The 19,993-nt window shown below is 34.4% G+C and overlaps 1 protein-coding gene across 6 annotated transcripts in view; it reads right to left on the bottom strand.

Annotated features, from left to right (window-relative positions):
• Positions 1–12,571: 12,571 nt before the first annotated feature.
• TMEM161B (transmembrane protein 161B) overlaps positions 12,572–19,993 on the bottom strand; it is a 71,111-nt gene continuing 63,689 nt past the window's right edge. For 3 of the 6 annotated variants that reach the window (XM_082620457.1, XM_082620456.1, XM_082620459.1), the window contains 3 exons: positions 16,604–16,778; positions 15,508–15,604; positions 12,573–14,343 (listed from right to left, as the gene is read on the bottom strand). In XM_082620457.1, the coding sequence (XP_082476583.1) occupies positions 14,066–14,343; positions 15,508–15,604; positions 16,604–16,778 (550 nt within the window). In that variant the 3' untranslated portion in view covers positions 12,573–14,065. Of the gene's footprint in view, positions 14,344–15,507; positions 15,605–16,603; positions 16,779–19,993 lie in introns of all 6 variants that reach the window. The other 3 variants (XM_082620455.1, XM_082620458.1, XM_082620454.1) reach the window with 2 other exon arrangements.

Genomic DNA, 19,993 nt, shown 5'->3' with positions numbered 1-19,993 from the left:
GCTAAACAAATGCAAAAACTTAGGATAAAAGAAATCAAGCATGGACTCTTTTATATTCTTCTTCCAATGAAGCAGAACTCTCCCTATCACATACCCAGAGAAATGCAGATTAGTCTCGAAAAAGATAAAACGCATCAAGAGATTGGAGAAATTTGAGACAAAAGTTAATAACATCTTAAGTTAGTTTTTATTCAGACATTTAAAAAGTAACCTTTGATCCCTTCCTCTTCTGGAATGCGAGGCATTAGGTGGGCTGAGCAAGATAGACATCCATGCTGGGAAGAGGGGGCTCTGCCATTGTCAGTATATATCAAAAATAAATGAAAATAAATATAATTGCATTTGTGTATATGTATGTTTTCGTGTCTGTGTGTGCGCACTCACACTCCTATATTCCATAGCTCTATCCACTGTCCACTGAGAGGGCTTGGGAACGACGACAATCCAAAAGCAATAAACAGAACTAAATGCTCATCTCATGGTTTCTAAATACCATTCTCCACCAAAATAAACCAGGATTTTGTAGAGAAATGATTGAAACCAGAGTAGGGAAAGTATGAGTCTGGTATATCTTGCTGTGCCAGAGTGTAAGGGAGCTCAAAGAATGATGGGAACGTGTCAAAGGTCAGAGAAGCCAGCTTGAAGAAACTTTCACTGGCAACATCTGGGACAATGAGTATCAAAATATGTAACAGATAGTGAGTGGCTCACTTAATAAACATGAGTCCATACGATTTAAGTAATTAATGAATTATAAGTTTGGTGAGGACCAGGATATTTACAATGCTTCAAGGTACCTCTCCATAAAATACTTATTAATTACAAAAGGATAAAAACATCTTTACAGTGGCAGACACCACCTTAAGGGATTACAGTGAAGATCATCAGGAACTGTGTGTCAGCTGATAGGCAAGACTCCACTGTTCTAATAATCCTGCCAAAGTTGAATAACCTGAATTTACTCATAAGGAAACATCAGACAAATCCAAACTGAAGGTCCTTATATAACCTATCTGGCGAATAATCTTCAAAATGGTTAAGGCCATGAAAGCTAAGAAAAGATTAAGGAGGTATTTCAGACTAAAGGGCATGACAACTAACCTCAGTGGATGATTCTGCACTGGATTACATACAGGACATCATTGGGACAAGGGGCAAAACTGACTGGTCTAAAGTTTAGACAGAAGTCACATATCAGTATCAAATCCCTGATTTTGATGGTTGTATTATTATTATATAGGACAATGTCTTTGGCAAAGAAACACACTAAAGTATTAGTGAGTGAAGGGGCATTTTGTGAGCAATTTACTACGAAATAGTTCAGCAAATTTAAAAAACAAAACAAAACATGCCCTTTGTTCTGTACTCAAAACTGTGATGTAAATTTAAGAGTCTCAAAATAACTAACAGTAATAATAACCTTTCTTTTTTAAAGGGTTTGTTATAAATCAGGCTATTTGCTAAGTCCTAGGAATACAGGAGCAGGAAAAAAAACCTCAGTTCCCACCACTTAGTGCTTACAGTCTGGCAGGGGAAGCAAGAGTTGAACAAGTAATTATAAGTGCAAGAGAGGAAGCTGTTCAACTGTAGAGACTGAAGTTCCCCCTAAGAAGGTGATCTTTATGCTAAGAATATAATGATGTACAGGATGAGCTGGGTGATGGGTGAAATGTGTACTGTGGGGCATGAAAATTTTGGACTTTGGCAACAGGTATCACTGGTATGATACAGCTGTGTAAAAATCACCAGACATGCAGTGAAACTGATTATTTACAATGTTCACCATCAATACCAAAGGACTTTAAAGTGTGGATACCAATAATTTAAGCTCTTCAATAAATGATTAAAATGAATTTGAGATATTATTGTTTAACAATAATGTAACAATAATGTGTAAAGAGTAGATTAAATTTTAAAAGAAAAATATGCTATAACATCTTGATTTTAAATAGCTCCTGCCCTCAAAGGAATTCAACATATTTTCACTTATTAGTCAAATTTTAAGCATTATTGTTAGGGAGTGGTTTATCTATACTATTTTACACTTGGGGAAACTGAGGCAAATGACTTTCTCAAATTCATATCATTTATCAGTTGTAGGGCCAGGACTATGTCCTTAATTTTTAAACTACCACTCTAATGTTTTTTTAAATTACTTGCATTGAAAATATATCAGCCATGTTATCATGGCATGAAAAAGAAAGTATTTTATACTCTTTTCATCATAGAACCAAATATATTTACAAACTAAGAATAGTGCTCAGTACTCAGTACAAATATAGAATTACTTTAATCAATGTCAACTTGATTATTTTCTCCACTATAAGCCTCACTCTCTTCTGTCCCAGCTCTTTTCTTTTTGATGACTATTCTAGAGAATTTCAGACTTTTCCCTTTGCAACTCATTCTCAAACAGAAATGAGCTTCTTCTTCAATGATTCTTAACCATTTTTAGCTACAGATCTCTGAGAATTTGACAAAAGTTATGAACTACTTTATCCTCAAAATGTTCACACACAGAAACATTTGCACGAAATTTTAAGGAGTTTGCTGAGCACTCTCCCTTCTCAAGGTCATTCATGTACCTCAGATCATGTGTCAGTCACTGATTATTTCAACTTTATTTTCGTGACAACCCTGCAAGGAAGGTATTTTTATCCTCATAATACAGAAGAGGAAACTGGGCCATATGAAGTGGTATAGCTGGAACTGGAATCAATGTCTTTCCTTCCCTAGGTCTTTTCACCTACATATTCTTACCTACAAAATAGGCCTCAAAACTCACCCAACTAAATCTAAAGTCTTACATTCAGCCTTCACCCATCCAATGAGCTTCCTCCACATGCCAAATATTTTAACCATTTTGCCACTCATCTGAGAAAAATCAAGTCTAGGAAAGCTGCCAAACCTCTCAAGAGGTTTACAGAATTATTATTTTAATGGTTATCCTCATGCTACGTGGTCTCTGGAGGCTGCTTCCTAAAAACCAGTCTAATTTCTAGGGTCCCGGGAAGCTAGTTTTAAAAGCTGCCCAGTGAGGACTGGTTCCTTTGTCCACAGCTTCCAATTATAACTACCACACTGACGATAACTAGGGATATGGCTTGGCTTGGCTTTCAAGTACTCAGCCTCCTTCTTCTGACCTGTTAATCTCCTTGGTGACAAAGTGCCCTCATCTCTAGAACCATTCCTGCACCTCTCACCCTCTCTCAGTATTAAACAAAGAAGGAACTATATGGCAGTCAGGTAGCATTTTGGAATAACTGGCTACACATAACTGAAACTCAAGTAGGTGAAAACACTACTTCAACCAGGCAGTTACTTTTTAAAAATTTGTATGTCTAAATGTGAAATAAAAATGTTACCTTCTTGTACTTCTGTGCTTTAACAGGCAGAGAGACAAATTATTGTTGTTTGATTGATTGACTACTAGAGCAGAAGAGTGAATGAGCTGAAGTCCCATAGATGAATTTAACATGGGTAGATTCAGGTTTTGTGGATCCTGAAACATAAACAATTTGGGGGACTCTCTTTAAGAAAAATACATAATTATGTATTAAAAATTAGGTTAAAAAGTGAAGTTACTGGGAATGAAAAATCACATCAAATCACAAGTATTACAACCTTGAAAATAACACAAATGTCAAAAAATCCAGAAAAATAACATAATATTTTTATTAGGTGACATACCTCTGGCTTATCTCATGACATGATGCTGGATGAGTCAGCATAGTGAGAGTTAGGCATATTCTAGAAGTCAGCCCTATACTTCGATGGCCAGCAATAATTATACATGGAAGTGACAGAAAGCCACATAAACATACCCCACTAAACCTGAAGGACACGTTTATCTGTAATTCAGCTCCCCCTTTAATGGATGTCCCAGACACTCCAACACCATCCAACCTCAGGAACAGTGTAACAAGGGGAAGTCTGAGTTTGAGCCAGCCATCTTAAACAACTGCACATTTTGCAGAGAATGTTAACTTTGGAAGAAATACAGGAAAACAAGCTGCTACAACTTGCATTTTGTCTATTAGAAAATAATTGTCTTCATCTCAGACCATCACATGACCTTTGCCTTGGCAATGAATGTAGAAAGACACTCTGCTGTTAGATTGCTCCTCTCTTCTCTGCAGGACAGAACTCATCCCTTTCCCTACTGTCCCTAATCTGAATCCCAAACCTAGGCTCCATTATCTCTGTCTCTGGACAAATGTATGCCCTACACATTTAGTGCTTTCTGCTTTTTCATTAGCAACTACAAAGATAAAGAGATTTATTGACTTTTTTCATGGAAATAGAACCAAAAACCCTAAAATTTATATGGAACCACAAGACTCCTTTTCTTTCCTTTTTTTTTTTTTTCTTTTTGGCTATATGGCACAGCATGCGGGGGAATCTTACTTCCCCAACCTGGGATGGAACCTGCGTCCCCTGCAGTGGAAGTGTGGAGTCTTAACCACTGGACCACTAGGGAAGTCCCTGAAAGCCCCCTTTTCTGAGAAAAAAAAAAAAAAAGAACAAAGCTGGAGGTATCATACTCCTTGATTTCAAATTATATTACAAAGTTGTATTATTCAAAACAGCATGGTATTGGCAGAAAGATGGACACACAGATCAATGGAACAAAATCGAGAGCCCAGAAATAAACCCACACATATACAGTCCATTAATTTAGGACAAAGGAGCAAAGAAGATACCATGGAGAAAGGATAGTCTCTTCAATAAATGATAATGGAAAAACTGGACAGCCACATAAAAAAGAATGAAACTACACCACTATCTTACACCACACACTAAAATTAACTCAAAATGGTCTAAGACCTGAAACCATAAAAATACTAGAATAAAACATAGGCAGTATGCTCTTTGATATCAGTCTCAGCAATATCTATTTGGGTATGTCTCCTCAGGCAAGGGAAACAAAAGCAAAAATAAACATATGGGACTACATCAAATTAAAAAGGTTCGGCACAGCAAAGGAAACCATGAACAAAGTGAAAAACAACCTACTGAATGAGAAGATACTTGCAAATCATGTATCTGATAAGAGCTTAATATCCAAAATATATAAAGAACTGATATAACTCAACAACAACAAAAAACAAACAACCCCATTAAAAAATGGCCAGAGGGCCTCCCTGGTGGCGCAGTGGTTGAGAGTCCGCCTGCCGATGCAGGGGATACGGGTTCGTGCCCCGGTCTGGGAGGATCCCATATGCCGCGGAGCGGCTGGGCCCGTGAGCCGTGGCCGCTGGGCCTGCGCATCCGGAGCCTGTGCTCCGCAACGGGAGAGGCCACAACAGTGAGAGGCCCGCATACAGCAAAAAAAAAAAAAAAAAAAAAAAATGGCCAGAGGGCCTGAAGAGACATTTTTCCAGAGAAGACATTAAAATGGCCAAACAGATAAATGAAAACATGCTCAACATCATCAGAGAAATGAAAATCAAAACCACAAGGAGATATCACCTCACACCAGTTAGAATGACTATTATCAAAAAGGCAAGAAATAACAAGTGTTGGAGAGGATATGGAGAAGAGGAAACCAACATACACTGTTGGTGGGAATGTAAATTGGTGCAGCTACTATGGAAAACAGTATGGAGATTCCTCAATAAATTAAGAATATAACTACCGTATAATCCAGCTATTCCACTTCTCGGTTTTTAAACAAAGAATATAAAAACACTAATTTGAAAAAATATACACCCCTATCATCATCACAGTGTTATTTACAACAGCTAAAATATGGACAAGCCTAAGTGCCCACTGATGGGTGAATAAAGAAGATGTGGTGTTATAAATATGGGGTACTACTCAGCCTAGGCTAAGGTGATGTTGTTTATATGGTTTCTCCACTGACAAGTTAGCTTTTTTCCCCTTTCCATACAGTAGTCTTTGTAAGGAAATCACTATGCATGTATTACTACTCATTACTCTGCTGAGTAGTATTGCATTGTACAAATATACCAATGTGTTTATCTATTCTACTATTGATGGATACCTGGGCTGTTTCTAGTTGGGGCTATTACGATTAAAGTCGCTATGAATTTTCTTATCAAGTCTATTTGTGTGTGTTTTTACTTCTCTTCGGTAAACACTTAAGTGTAGAATTGCTGGGCTGCTGGGTAGCTGTGTTTTTAGTTTTATAAAACGTTGCCAGAACTTTTTATAAAGTGGTTGTATCATTTCCAATGTGGCTGCACCACAAAGTATCAATATGAAAGTTCCAGTTGCTTCATATTCTTGTCACCATTTAGTGGTGTCAGAGTTTTAAATTTTAATCATTTCAGTGGATACATTCTGGGATCTCGTGGTTTTAATTAGCATTTCCCTAATGACAGGTGATGTTGAGTGACACATCTTTTAAAATAACATATGAATGGAAGGCTGTCTCTGAACAGACTCTTGGTGGGGTAGAAAAAGTCCCCAGTAAAAAACTAAAACTTAGAAGCTGGGGCCTTTCACTTCCAGCCAAGGTGAAGTTAATAGAGAGCAGATGCACTTTTTAATTTTACAGAACTAAAAAACTGAACAAAATACATGAAACAACAGTTTTCAGATAGTGAACAGGGAGCACAGGACAGTGATTCCTGAGAGGAAAAAAAATTACGAGGTAAATTCTGCTCCAGCTTACTGACTGAAGCACTCAAGCCACACCTCTGGGGGGAAGAAAACAAAAAACAAAAACAAAAAAACAAAACCTTAAACTAAGCCCAGTTGTCTCCCTGAGTTGTGAGAACCCGGTGAGGCAACTAGAAATCACAGAAGAGTATCAGAAAGGAGAGCTGCAAAGAGAGTGAGCTCTAGAGATTGGCAGAGTTCCTTTACATCTTCAGCTGAGCTCTGATCAATAGATGCATTTGAGGAAATCACGCAATGTTGGGGGAAGAATCACCAGAAAGGAACAGGCACAAAAATCCTTAGGACTCAAAGAGGGGTAGGGATAGTTCCTGTTCCCACCAGCCAAAGTGAGAAAACTTTGTAACACATGGGGAATTGGTAGAATGCTCAGAAGAGTATTTCCTCAGTAATGGGTAAAAATTAACACTAAATTAAAAGCTGCTCTCATTTTAAAAGCAAGCCTCAAAGAGTCAAAACTGTCTCCTAGGTTTCCAAGTAACTTAGCCACATTCCAGAACAAAGCTCAGAAATATTTAAAGAAATACAAAAATATCCAGTACCCAACAAGGCAAATTTCAGTGTCTGGCTTCTAGTCCAAGATTTTCAGGAATGCAAACAAGCAAGAAAATATGAACCACAATGAGAAGAAAAATCAATCAACAGGCACAAGTTCCAAAGTGACACAGAAGATAACATCAGTAGACAGACACTGAATTAACTGTTATAAATATATTCTATATGTTCAAGAAAGTACAGTATAAACATGTTAAGGAGAGACATGGAGAAAATAAAAATGACCAAATTGAACCTCTAGAGATAAAAAAATACACTGGATAAGTTAAATACTATATTAGACACTGAAAAAAAAAGAAAAGAAAAAAAAGAAGTAGTGAACTTCAAGACATAGCAATAAAAACTATCCAAAATGAAACAGAGGGGGGAAAAAGAACTAGAAAAAAATGAACAGGGTATCAATGAGTTGTGGGGCAAATTCAACTTTTTTTTAATGAGACAAAAAAATTTTTATTGTTCTGCAAGCCAGTTAAGTAAGTACAAACACCATACTTCCAAATTCTCAAGTAAAGTGACAAGACCAGAGAGTGGTCTTCCATTAAAATGCTAAAACTGAAATCTACTACTTCTGTGAAGAACTTTAATATTCTCAAGCAGAATCAGTACTTAAAAAGGTAAAGAAAACTATTATCAAATTTACTGCATATGTCTGATCATATAATTGAAAAGCCTTCTGTGGCTGACCCAGGTAGTACTATTAATATTTTATGTAACCATCCTAACTTCTAAAGATCTAATACTCTTTTCTTTCAACACTTTCTTCTGCAGAAAGAGCTATCAAAAAATTTATTGTAAAATCCAACAGTGCATTGCAACTGTGTTTCTACTTCTTTCCCCAGGATGGAAAAATTAGTCAGTCTTTAACTTGACCTGAGGTAAAAACCTAGTGATCTAAGAACCTCAATGAACTCAGTGCAATAAATATAAGAAACTGTAATAAGGACTATCATATTAAAATTGCTAGAGATTAAGCACTTTTCCATGTGCTTTTTTGTTAACTGTGAAGTATCTATATTTCTTGCCCATTCTTTGTTTTTTTTTAGTCGTTCTTCATTTATCCTGAACATTAGTCCATTGTCTCACATTTTGCAAATATTTTATCAAACTATGACATGTCTATTTTCTTAACAGGTTTTTTGATGAGCAGAAACTTTTAATTTCTTTGAAATTTTATTTGGGCTGGCCAAAAATTTGTTTCGGTTTTTCCATTAACATCTTACAGAAAACCCGAACAAACTTTTTGGCCAGCCCCAATAGCATTAAAATTAACTTTCTGGTTAAAATTGTTTGTGTCCTAAGAAACTTTTGCCTACCCCCTAAAATTATCAATCTATTCTCTTATGACTTCCTCTAAAAACTTTATAGTTTTAGCTTTTACAATGAAAAATATGGTCCCTCTTGAATTAATTTTTGTGTGTAGTATGAGATAGGGATTGAGGTTCATTTTTTTAAATGTGGATACCCAATTACTCTAGTGCCAATGGTTGAAATGACTGTTTTCCCCATTGTTGCAATGTTGCTCTTTTAAGATTTTACTATTAAATTTAAAAAATTGTTATTAAAATTTTTTAAATAAAATTTTGTTTTTTTCTATAATTCAATTCTTTCTCTGATGTAGCTGTTCCGTTTCAACAGACTATTAAGTTGACAGACTACCAACTTTAGACATCAGCCGCTTATCCAAAACAGGTACACAGACCATCTACTATAATGATGGAAATTTAAATACGTGGAAAAAAATTACATTTCATGCTCTAAGGAATTGTTAAAAATAGAAAAGACAGAATGAGCTTACACATATAGGGTAAACAAAACACAATTACAATAATTCCTATATCTTATCATTGCTACTTATTCAAAGTAGCCCTACTAACACAGTTTCATTTGTTTAGTCTTTTGGAATTTCCTATTCATGAGTACAAATTGTTTTACTGTAGAATTACAGAAAGAAAATACATTCCAAACAAACTAAATAGATTTTAAAGCTAATTTTTGTATAGAACACTATTTTAGAAATATATATCTCCCTCATATTTAATACTTCAGCAATGGGTACTTAATATATTCAAACTGTGCTATATATATATTTAAATTTTTGATAAGATGTTACTAATCCAAATTTGTCCTCAGTTATGCTACCCTTTGCATAATTACATTTGTGTAACAGATTATCTGACAGATAAAGAACTATGGGTAAAATCTGTCTGCCATATACATATCATATTGTCTGCCAAATGGACATATCTTCAACTCTTTTGCAACCCTTTGAGTCTTTAAAAGTTCTACTGAAATAAAATGTAAAAATGTCCAAATTAAGTTAAAAAGCACTTGGCAGAAAAACTATAAAAAGTAGACTCAAGAGATTATACTTATTGCATATTTTAGTTCATTAGTAAATAAGCAGCATTTAATTCAATGGCTATAATCCTTCCTCTACAATGCACCAACTGAAAAGGGGAATATACAATATTGTCCATTTCTTAAAACATTTCTTTAGTGACCTCACACTTAGCAAAGTCCAAGTAATCAGGGTGTTTTGCTGACCAATGAACCACAGTGATATAAGAAGAAACCCTATGATGGTATTCATTTTCTTCAAAGCATTATTCAGAAATCATCTTCTCAGTGAGGCTTTCCCTCAGTGCTCCATTTAAAATTTTATCCCTACCCTCCAACTTCATTTCCCCCTTCCCTGATGCCCCCCCATCCCCTGCTTATTAGATCTTATCACTATCTAACCTATCCCACATGTGATTCATATTCACTGTTTAGTGCCTGCACTTGCCCACTAGACTCTAAGCTCCTGGAGGGCAGGGATTTTGATATGTTGTTTACTGCTGTATGTAGGGCAGTTTCTGGAATATTATAGGCACTCAACACATATTTATTAAACAAATAATTGAGTACAAACGAAAATACTCCCGGAGAAAATGTTCTTTGTAAAGTCATTCTCAACTAACAATAAATAAATGTCCTCTAACTAACATGATCTGTAACCATTCCTGAAGCCAAAAATAGCTATTCATTTTTCTCATGCTAACATAAACAGAAATAAATATCAGACTTGGAACTGTATAGCCATACATTTAATGTAAACTATTTATTTTATTTTACATGTGATAAACCTGAGGTCAATAGTGATGGTAATTCAGTTTTGTTTAATTAGTATCAGTTAACGCCTAATAAGTGCAAAAAAACAGCTAATTGCAGGAAGAAATGGGATGAGAAGAAATGCTTCCTGATTCTTAGATCAACATTCTTGCCAGAAAATTGTGCTGCTACTTCATTTATAAAATGGGTAGCCTTTTGCCAAATGGGGGAAAGGAGGGGTGAGCTACATACAGGGAGTTACCAGGAAAAGGAAAAAAGACAAACACAAAAACAAAAAAAAAAAAACAACAATAGGATAGAAAAATACAAACTCTCTGAATCATTAAAGATAGGCCCTTCCAATGTAATCTTCTGTAGCTAAAAAGGAGTTCAATGGTAACAAAAGAGGATCATATGAACAGGCTATATCTGGTTTTCTTTTTGCTTAGGTACGAAATAAGTAAACTGTTTACCATTTTAAAGAAGGGAAAGGTTACTAACACAACATTGTAAATCAACTATACTCCAATGAAAATTTAAAAAAAGAAGGGAAATGTTGACATTAGCTCTTTGATCATCCTTAATGCCCATGTCAGAGTTTTCAGGGCGTATAAACAGCTCATCTATAAACTCAGGGTATAGACATGACGGGACAAATGGGAATTAAAAGATGAGATTGTATGACTATTTGAGACACTGAGTTCAAGCTCTAGGATCATAATCTGATTCTTTAAGCCACCTAAAGCTCTGTGAAGACAAAGGATGATCCACATTCAAAAATCACTTAGTTTTATTTTGCTGAATAGAGCCATATACCACGACAGACCATTTTCAATTATGTGATGGCTCAGAAAGTGTGTATGAATTCAGAGAATGTTGAGACCCCATGCTTTACAATACTGAGAAGTTAATCTTTCATTTGAAAGAATAAATCTATCCAGTGAAGTTCCAATTACAGATTTCATAATGAATTCTACTTATTGCTTCCTGGACCTATCAATTCCATTAATAGATGAATATCTCTTCTGAATCAAAACTCAAGAAGAAATGTCACTATTTTACCAATGATATTTATATTAGAAACAGTAAGACAATGAGCCCACACTGCATGGATGCACTGGTCATTTATGCATAACAACTGAAATTCTGGGGAAAATACCAAAGATAATCAAAATGCATGCGGTATTAAGATAAAATTATATGCTTTTCATTTCAGACAAATCAATGGGAGCAGGAAGGAGAATAAGCTCTAATTTTTATAGTGCAATGGGGGGGGGGGGCTGGAACCAACAAGTTGTCAAGCAACATTCTACAGATCATAGTAAAAGCAAGATTTTACGGGTTCCTAGTTGACTTGGCAAAAATATAAAATAACTGACTTCTGAAGCATTTATACTGACTAAAGCCCAATATAAAAAATAAAAGATTTCTACTGGCCTAATTTGGGGTATTCAAAAATATTATTTGCAATCATTTTGCAACATATACATGTATCAAAAGTCATTATGTTGTACACCTAAAACTAATACAACATTATATATCAATTATATCTCAATTTAAAAAATATTACTTGGTTTACACAAAGTACAAACCCTTTTGCACTTAACATAATTATTGGTACAAAGACAACATGCTTAAATAAACCAGTTAGTAGCTGTAACTATCATTCTCTCAAAATTTGCTTTAAAAGGTTAAAAAAACCTAAACCAACTCATCACTTCAGTTAACAAGCAGTTTGTGTAAGTTCATAATATACTTAGAGAGAATTCAAGTTTAAAAAGAGTCAATCAATAGTATTTCAAAAATATGTTATTCCATCCAATAATGAATTCTATTCCTTTCCCTCCATATTACTCCACTATACGATCCTTGAAAATCAAAATAATAACTTTAATTATAACTTTCACAGTATAGCTTTTTAATAAGAATGGTTATAAATACCAGGTGAGATTTTTTGCAACTCCAACATGTAAGAACTTTCATAAACAAAATAAATGTCATACTTCATATAACCTTGTTATAAGATACTTATTTTAGTGATGCTGATATCTCAAGATATATTTGGAATGCTGCTTTTGGAAATACACATGAACTATCATTAGACTATATTCACAATTCATTTCAACCAAAGAGTTTTATCCAACTTAAGCATTTACTTTATCACTCAGTCTTATTTAAAATATCATTTATTTTCAAAATATTTAACCTATACCAAAAGACAGGAACTTGCTGTACTGAGATTATGTAAATGAATATGAACCACAAGCCTTCAAAGTAATTCCAAAAGAAGAGTTTCAAAATTGTTTTCAATAGTGACAATAGCACTGAAACATAATACATAGCCTCTCAAGACAGTTATATGAAAGAATATTTACCAGTAAATTCTATTCATTTGGAAAAAAACTCAACAAAACAAAACTGTTTATCTCTTATATTCATTCCCTACAGAAAAAAGCATCCCAAAAAATTTACTTTTTTCCCCCATTTCATTTGAATTTTTCATTCGAATTACTTCAATATCTGCCCTATAAAGTAAAAACACTACAAATAAAATAAATAAAAAATAAAATACAAACACTACAAATTAAAACAAGTCCTATTTAACATAGGTTTAAACAATACTGGTAAATCTGTCAAAAGGTTCTAATTATTTTTAAATGACAGAAAAAGAATTTTAATTTGCCAGGAACCACCTAAGTATTTATAAAATCGGAAGTACTCTCACACATAGGCAATACAAATAAATCTCTTGCTCAGATGAATTTTCAAAACGTATTTTAATCTCGTTCCAGAAAGAAAGAAAATTTCTAGATACAAATACATCTCATTCAGTCACATTTTAAAATACATTCAGCAACTTAAAATATTATAAGAACCCAATATTTTCATCTTTTATAATCTCAATATATTATATATTTAATATATAATATATATGTACAATACATACAGGTAGTCAGCAGGATTACAAAGTAATTTTTTAAAAGTTTGATCAATATTGATAAATATCTTTAGACTATTAAAAAGAACTATATTTAGGATCATAGAATAAAATAAAATATGGGCAGTCCAAACCTAATAGCAAGACTGCAAATGTTCATGTAGCCAATTATTTTAAAAGATCCCTCAAGTTGGCTAGAATGCATTTTAAAACAATATTCTTGCTACTCTCAAGCAGCAGTACTTGTAGATATTAAGCATGTACAACTCCATTAAATTTAAAATTACTATGCAGCTTTCTTTACTGTAATATACAGTAGCTATTCCTTTCTGTTGGATTTTGCTGTTGTTGCTGTTTGAAGAGTGACTCGCATAGTACCAACAGAAGTGACTTTAGCTCCTTTCCCTCCTCTAAAGCATGGCTCAGTTTGAAGATTGTTCTATAGGCAGCCATTATGAATATTAACAGTACCTTAATACCATTAAGAGCAACCAATCAATAACTGGAGTCATATGAGAAGTTTCAAAGACTGATGGAGGTTTCTGTAAACCAAGGTCATCAGAAGTATTACACTTGTAGATAGCTCTCTCACATCCATTAATACAAGGAGTTAAAATTCCAATGCCACAGTATAGCAGGTAACAATCTATTCTATAATTTTAAATATTAATACCATTAATCCACCCTGAGAATACAGAGGAAGTATTTAAAACAAGATATTCTGATATGGTTTTCCTTCCTTTGTATTTGCTTTCTTCTGGTTTTTGTCAGACCTTCAAGGGTACGAGTATCTGAATTCAGAGTGTGACTTCGATATCCTTTTTTGTTAACTGAGATTCACGCCACAGTGAGATACTGGTGATAGAAAAGCCCAAAAAGGCTTGTAGAAAAGAGACAAGCAGCAATCCACCAGGTCAGAAAAGACAGAAGTCCTCGAAAAAGCAGAGGAGTGAAAATGTTTTTTAAGCTGCTCAGTGCCACTGTTATTTGTGTAACAGTTACCTTCATCTTCCCATCAGCAGATGGTAATTCAGAGTAAACAGAATTGGAGGGCAGACTATTATCCACTGGCAAGGTAGAGATAGATTCTGGATAAATCCCCCAGGAATGATTACCTAGAAAATTCAAGACGCAAATAAAACGTGAAAAGTAATTCCAAAGCTCCTTATTTAGAAAAAATAAATAAATTCTTTAACTTATATTTGAAATTAAGAACAAAAAGTTTAGTGGCACAACAAATTATCCAATGTTGAAAATAAAGTAAAATAATAATCTTTCTACACACCTGGGGAAAATTTACTTAACTTGACCAGACTATAATCTAACCTTATCAGTAGAGGGGCACATAAAAGCTAAAATCTAATTTACTTTTAATTAACTGCACTAAAATCTGGTAAAATAACAAAAACATTTTTTTTCTTGTATAATCCATGAATCAACTACCTCTAATGGGGTGACAGGGACAGACTCTATAACTTCTTAGAATCTTTTCTACCTCTAGAATATCAGAATAAATTCTTTCTCAGAAACTCTCTCTGATGTCAATGTGAGACATTATTAATAGCTTCCAGAAATATTTTTATCATATACTTTCCTATTTTGGATAGAATATGAGTCACATAATTTACAACTGAGCTACTCTTTTATGTTCCATAGATTCCTGAAGGACATTTACATCTATCACAGCTCTAAAGCATCTATAAGCCCACCCAATAATGCTCTTAGTTCCATCCCAACACTGGCAGACTGCCTGACCTAAGCAAAGAAATGATCAATACAACAATAGATTCTTGAGTAACACCACAGATGGGCTGGATTGCTTAGTGAACAGACTTACAGAAACACTTTGTTCTGCCACTGAGAAATCTTTACTTTATCAACGTAAGTTATCTGAAGCAGAACTCACCAAAGAGTTCTGTAATTCATAAGTTTACAAGTACCTTGTAATAATTTAAATGTTATGCACTAACAAAATTTTAAATCACTCTCTTACAACACAAAATATTAAAACGAAAAGTGATCACTCCAGTTACTCAGAATTAACCTTTAGCAAACAAGTCTTTTAACATTATAAAATGATATGGGCCTGAATTTTCAAAATCAAGATGATAAATCAATGAATCAACTTCCACAGCTTAAAGTTTCATATGTTTCCTCTTAAAACTTTTAAAGAGAAAAACAATTTTAAGAGGATTATTTCTTTGTAGGTAACAAAAAGCATTATTAACTATAGGTAGAAAGTAAAGCAACATGTTTCCCAGTTGCCAGGGTATGCCTACCTAGAGTTTTCAAAAGCAGGGTTGTGTGAAGCAGCATGACCAGAGGAGCCACATACTGCAGTGCAATGACACAAAGGTAATAAAAGACTCGAGCGACCTGCAACCAACAACATTCTTAAGTTTCTAACACGGTTGACATGTTATGAATGAATTAAACTTTCATATAATTGTCAAACTGAATTGCTTAACAGATGAATAATCCTTTCATGGGAAGAAAGCTAAATGGTAATATATTTGTACTTCATTATAAATGCCACCAGACTGACTTCAGAAAGGCTCAGTTCGAAGGTTCTTTAAAATGTGAAAATATTAAAATAAATTCCTTAAAAATATTTCTTAAGTGATTAATACAAATTGGAGAAACAAAACCACTAAAATTCAAATTGCTTATATTCACTTACTATTTCACATATAAAACAAAATGCTAAAATCTCTAAAGACAGAACTTAAATATCAAACTAAATAACAATAAGTCATATATGAGCATAAATAAAAACATTAATTCCCATTTATATTTGACTGAGGTAAAACTACAAAGTATGAAAATACATGAAAGGTAAAACATAAAAAAAGTTGTTTGAATCTTGATAGACACTTCTTACAATGAAATTTCGAGAGTAAAAAACAGAGGACCCAACACCACATTTCTTCAAAAAGACACGATCAGGTTATAGGTCCAGTCCGTTATAATGGTGGATGGATTCTTAGCACCTTCCTTCTCTGGAATCCCCATTAAGTTAAATTTTATGTTTCATGTTCAAGTACTTGGAATAATGTTAAAAGGAATACATTTAGTCACTAAAACTAGTATTTCCTACTCTTTAAGTCGTAAAGGCTATACAATAAATTGTGATGTCTTTCAAATCAATTAGGGGAGTCCCATTTACCAAAAGTAGATATACCACAGCTTTGCAACCTGAACTGTATGATACTTAATGTACTTAAGGCAAGAAGGGGAATTGAGACCTTTTCTTCACCTAGCACCAAAATCAGATCAAAGTCTCTGACATGTCAGTTTAAGATTTTCCCATCTATTTATAGTCATTTACAACTCAGTATTTGCTACTTTTCATTTTGACTGCAGTATAAAACTTACCATTTTCTGAAGCTCAACCGTGCTTATTCGCCCTGCTTCTTTCTTCATCTGATCCACACATTTCTGGGCTAAGTTTAAGTAAGCTTGCAGGTGACTACGCATCATGGCCAACCGCAAAGCACACAGCAGGATTATTAACCAGAGTCGCAGAGTATCGAATGTAGCTTCTGTCATTCTACAGATCAAAAAGTTGATATGGTGCTCTCAAAGACCAAAATATGCTAGCATGCTAGTTTTATGTGTTAATGTTCATCATTTAAGATATAGGGAAATCTAGACTTAGCTACAGATGGAGATATAAAAAGTATCCCACTCTACCACAGACTTACCTACATGATACTTTCACTTGCTTAACAGATAAATGTAACATGAAATAAAACAGTACGAGATAAATCTAGCAGAAAAAAGTAGAGCAACACTTGGAGATTCTTTTCTCTATCTACCCTCCTCCATGGAGGGAAAAACGGCTATAAAACGAAAAGGGAAGTTGGGTGCTCTTAAACTGGAGACTATGAGAAAGAAGGAAGGAAACCAGAGGAGCTTGCCTGTGGAACTATCAAGTTATCAACCCATCTATTTCTGGCTACAGTTTTGATTATATAAATACCTGAGTAGGATCTTTCACTCTGCTGAATTCCTGATTGGGATCAAGAATTCTGATATCCTGACAAAATCAGATGTTCCCTAAAGGACTTTAGAAAGAAAAGGTAAATTCTGATGTCCTTTTGGGGTCCACGGTTTCTGCTTTGATAAAAGATAACATTGTAATTTGAAAATAATGCCTACCCCATGCCTGACTCTATTCAAAGCTCTAGCACACATCAGGCGCTTAATATGTGACTGTTGAAATGTGTGGAGTGATCTGCCAGACAGGATCTGGAATTTATAGGGGTCTCCCCCAAATTCTTAAGACCATGAGGGTAGTATGGATGGCTATAAAGAACACCAAGTGGGAAAAGATAAAAAACCTTACAACACTTTGCTCCAAAATAGGCTCCATTATCACCCCTTCCTTCTGTCCAGTGTAAGCACCTAGGAAAGGGACTAAAACTACAATATGGAAGTTGCCTGCGGAAATAGAGTTGAAGAACAGTACAGGAAACAGAAAACGCAGAGAAGATGTGAAAGTGTACAGTTTGGTTTGAACTATTTATGAAGTGGAGGGAAAATAGGGATGGAACAAAGGCTTTATTACATATGTTCTCTTTTGGTTTCCTTTTTATAAGGTCATGAGTGAACATGGATATAAAGCTCCAATAGAGATGTACTGTTGGTTAGGAAGCATAAAGGCATAACTTTTTATCAATACATTTACACTGTAATGAACAATGAGATTAAGGTATCAGTCATGTGAGACTGACAGTACACAAAAGTCAAGACCATACACAGCCTTGAACCTTTCCAGGGGCTTACAGACAATATCGTGCTCCCTGGTGTGGTGCAACCAGGAGGCTTGACTGGCAGTATTCTGAAGACAGCTATTACGCATGCTTTGAGGGAGACAGGTAACAGAAATGAAGCGAATGGTATAAGGCAGTGAATCAAAACATATCTGCTCTGTTTATGAGGAGTTCAGGATTTAGGTAACAATCCCTAATTAAATAGTGCCGCTAACTCAGATTATTTAACCAACTTCATAAGGATTTGGTTAAGTTGATATGATGGGGTATCTCAAGAAAGAGTCTGAGCTGGGACAAAATATACAGGTAAAGAACAGGCAGAAGAAACTTCTCCAAATTCCTGAAGCCATTCTAGGGTTCACCATGTATGTTCTCTTCTGGTTTTCTTCTCACAAGGTTACACACATATGGACTCTGCTTGCTCACATTTTATTTTTTTGATGCCCAAGCAGAACACATGGTTGGATGAGTTTAAATACATTTCCAGATTGAAACTGCATTCTATCCATTTTTGCTTCTGACTACAAATAAAGGCCTTCGACAAACCATTTAATCCACGTGACAGACGAAGAACCTGTGTTGACGGGCAGCCATTTTTTCTCAATCTACAACATGGACTTTGGAGTTTAAACAAAAATTAAAAATCACCTGTCTAATCACTTAATGTAATGATCTGACAAATAAAAAAAATAATAAAATGGAGCAGAGATATGACTGTAATTCTGTTTCATTTATGAAGGTCAGGAAAGGGAATGGGACAAAGGAAATAAAGCTATAGGAAGAGGAATCTAGGTCTTCATATGCAACAAAATTTTTCCTGTAATTTAATATACCAAGGGGAAAATTCCTTCTTCCTACTTCCTTTAAGCATAGTATTCACTACTAATCTGTACATAGTTTTGTAGGCTACAAGTGGGGAAATGAATGTTGGTATAACTACTAAATGCTTTACATACACCAGATCTGGCTGAATAACCTTAGCCAAATTATTTAACCTCTGAGTCTGTTATTTCATCTATAAAATGGAATGAGAACAGCAATCATAAATAGAGAATTACTATAAGAATGAATGAGATAAAATATGTAAAATATCAATACCCAGCATAACAACTGGTGTATGTCACAAATGTTAGTTTCCTTGTTTTCTTAATTAAACTAAGGCAAATATAAAATCAGAAAACATAATTACAGAAGTATAAAATCCAACTTCCATGACCAAACTTCAATGAAGGACTAGGGATGCTTTCAGCATCAAAGATGTGGGTTAAAAGTTTATCTGAGATTTGGTCTGGAACCCTACGATCCTTAGGATTACTTTTAAATACTCAGTGAAACTGTCAAGTTAAAATTACCATTAAAGCTTACTTGTGTGTGGGAAAAAATGTTATGACTTCAATGTATACTTTCTTAGTTCAATAAGATTAGGTATTTAAAAAAAAAATCATGGTCATCACCGATTCTACACTTCAAGACAAATTTGTACCAGGATCTAAAAGAAATACATAATATAAAATGCATACTGTGGAATCATTGACTAGTCAAGATTTTCTGTTTTAATTTTGATGAGGCAAAGCAGTGAAAGGAACATTTATTAAGCCCTTACTTCCAGCTGGTTGCATTACATGTGTTCTTTCATTTAATTCCAATCATAACCTTGTGAGGTGGATACTATTATCTTCATTTTCCAGATGGGGAAACAGAGGTTCAGTGAAGTAAAATAATCTCCCTCAAGTGACAGTTTTAGTGAGGATCAGAACTGGGGTTTGAACCAGCTCTGCCTGAATCTTTTTATTACTCTAATATAGTTCCATAAGGCTAATGAGTTAACATATCAAGTATAGCTATTAATGCCTTTTAATAAACTGTTTCTATGTTACCTTCTTCTGTTAAAATACAGTTGTCTAATTGGGGAAATACGACCTAACATTAGATAACAACGTTAAGGTTTTATTTTTAATTTTGATAGCTATGATGATAATATTGTCATGTA

This window comes from Mesoplodon mirus (assembly GCF_964341445.2).
Source record: "Mesoplodon mirus genome assembly, chromosome: 5".
NCBI lineage: Eukaryota > Metazoa > Chordata > Mammalia > Artiodactyla > Ziphiidae > Mesoplodon > Mesoplodon mirus.
Note: the sequence above shows the minus strand (reverse complement) of the source record. Positions and strands in the feature narration are given on the sequence as shown.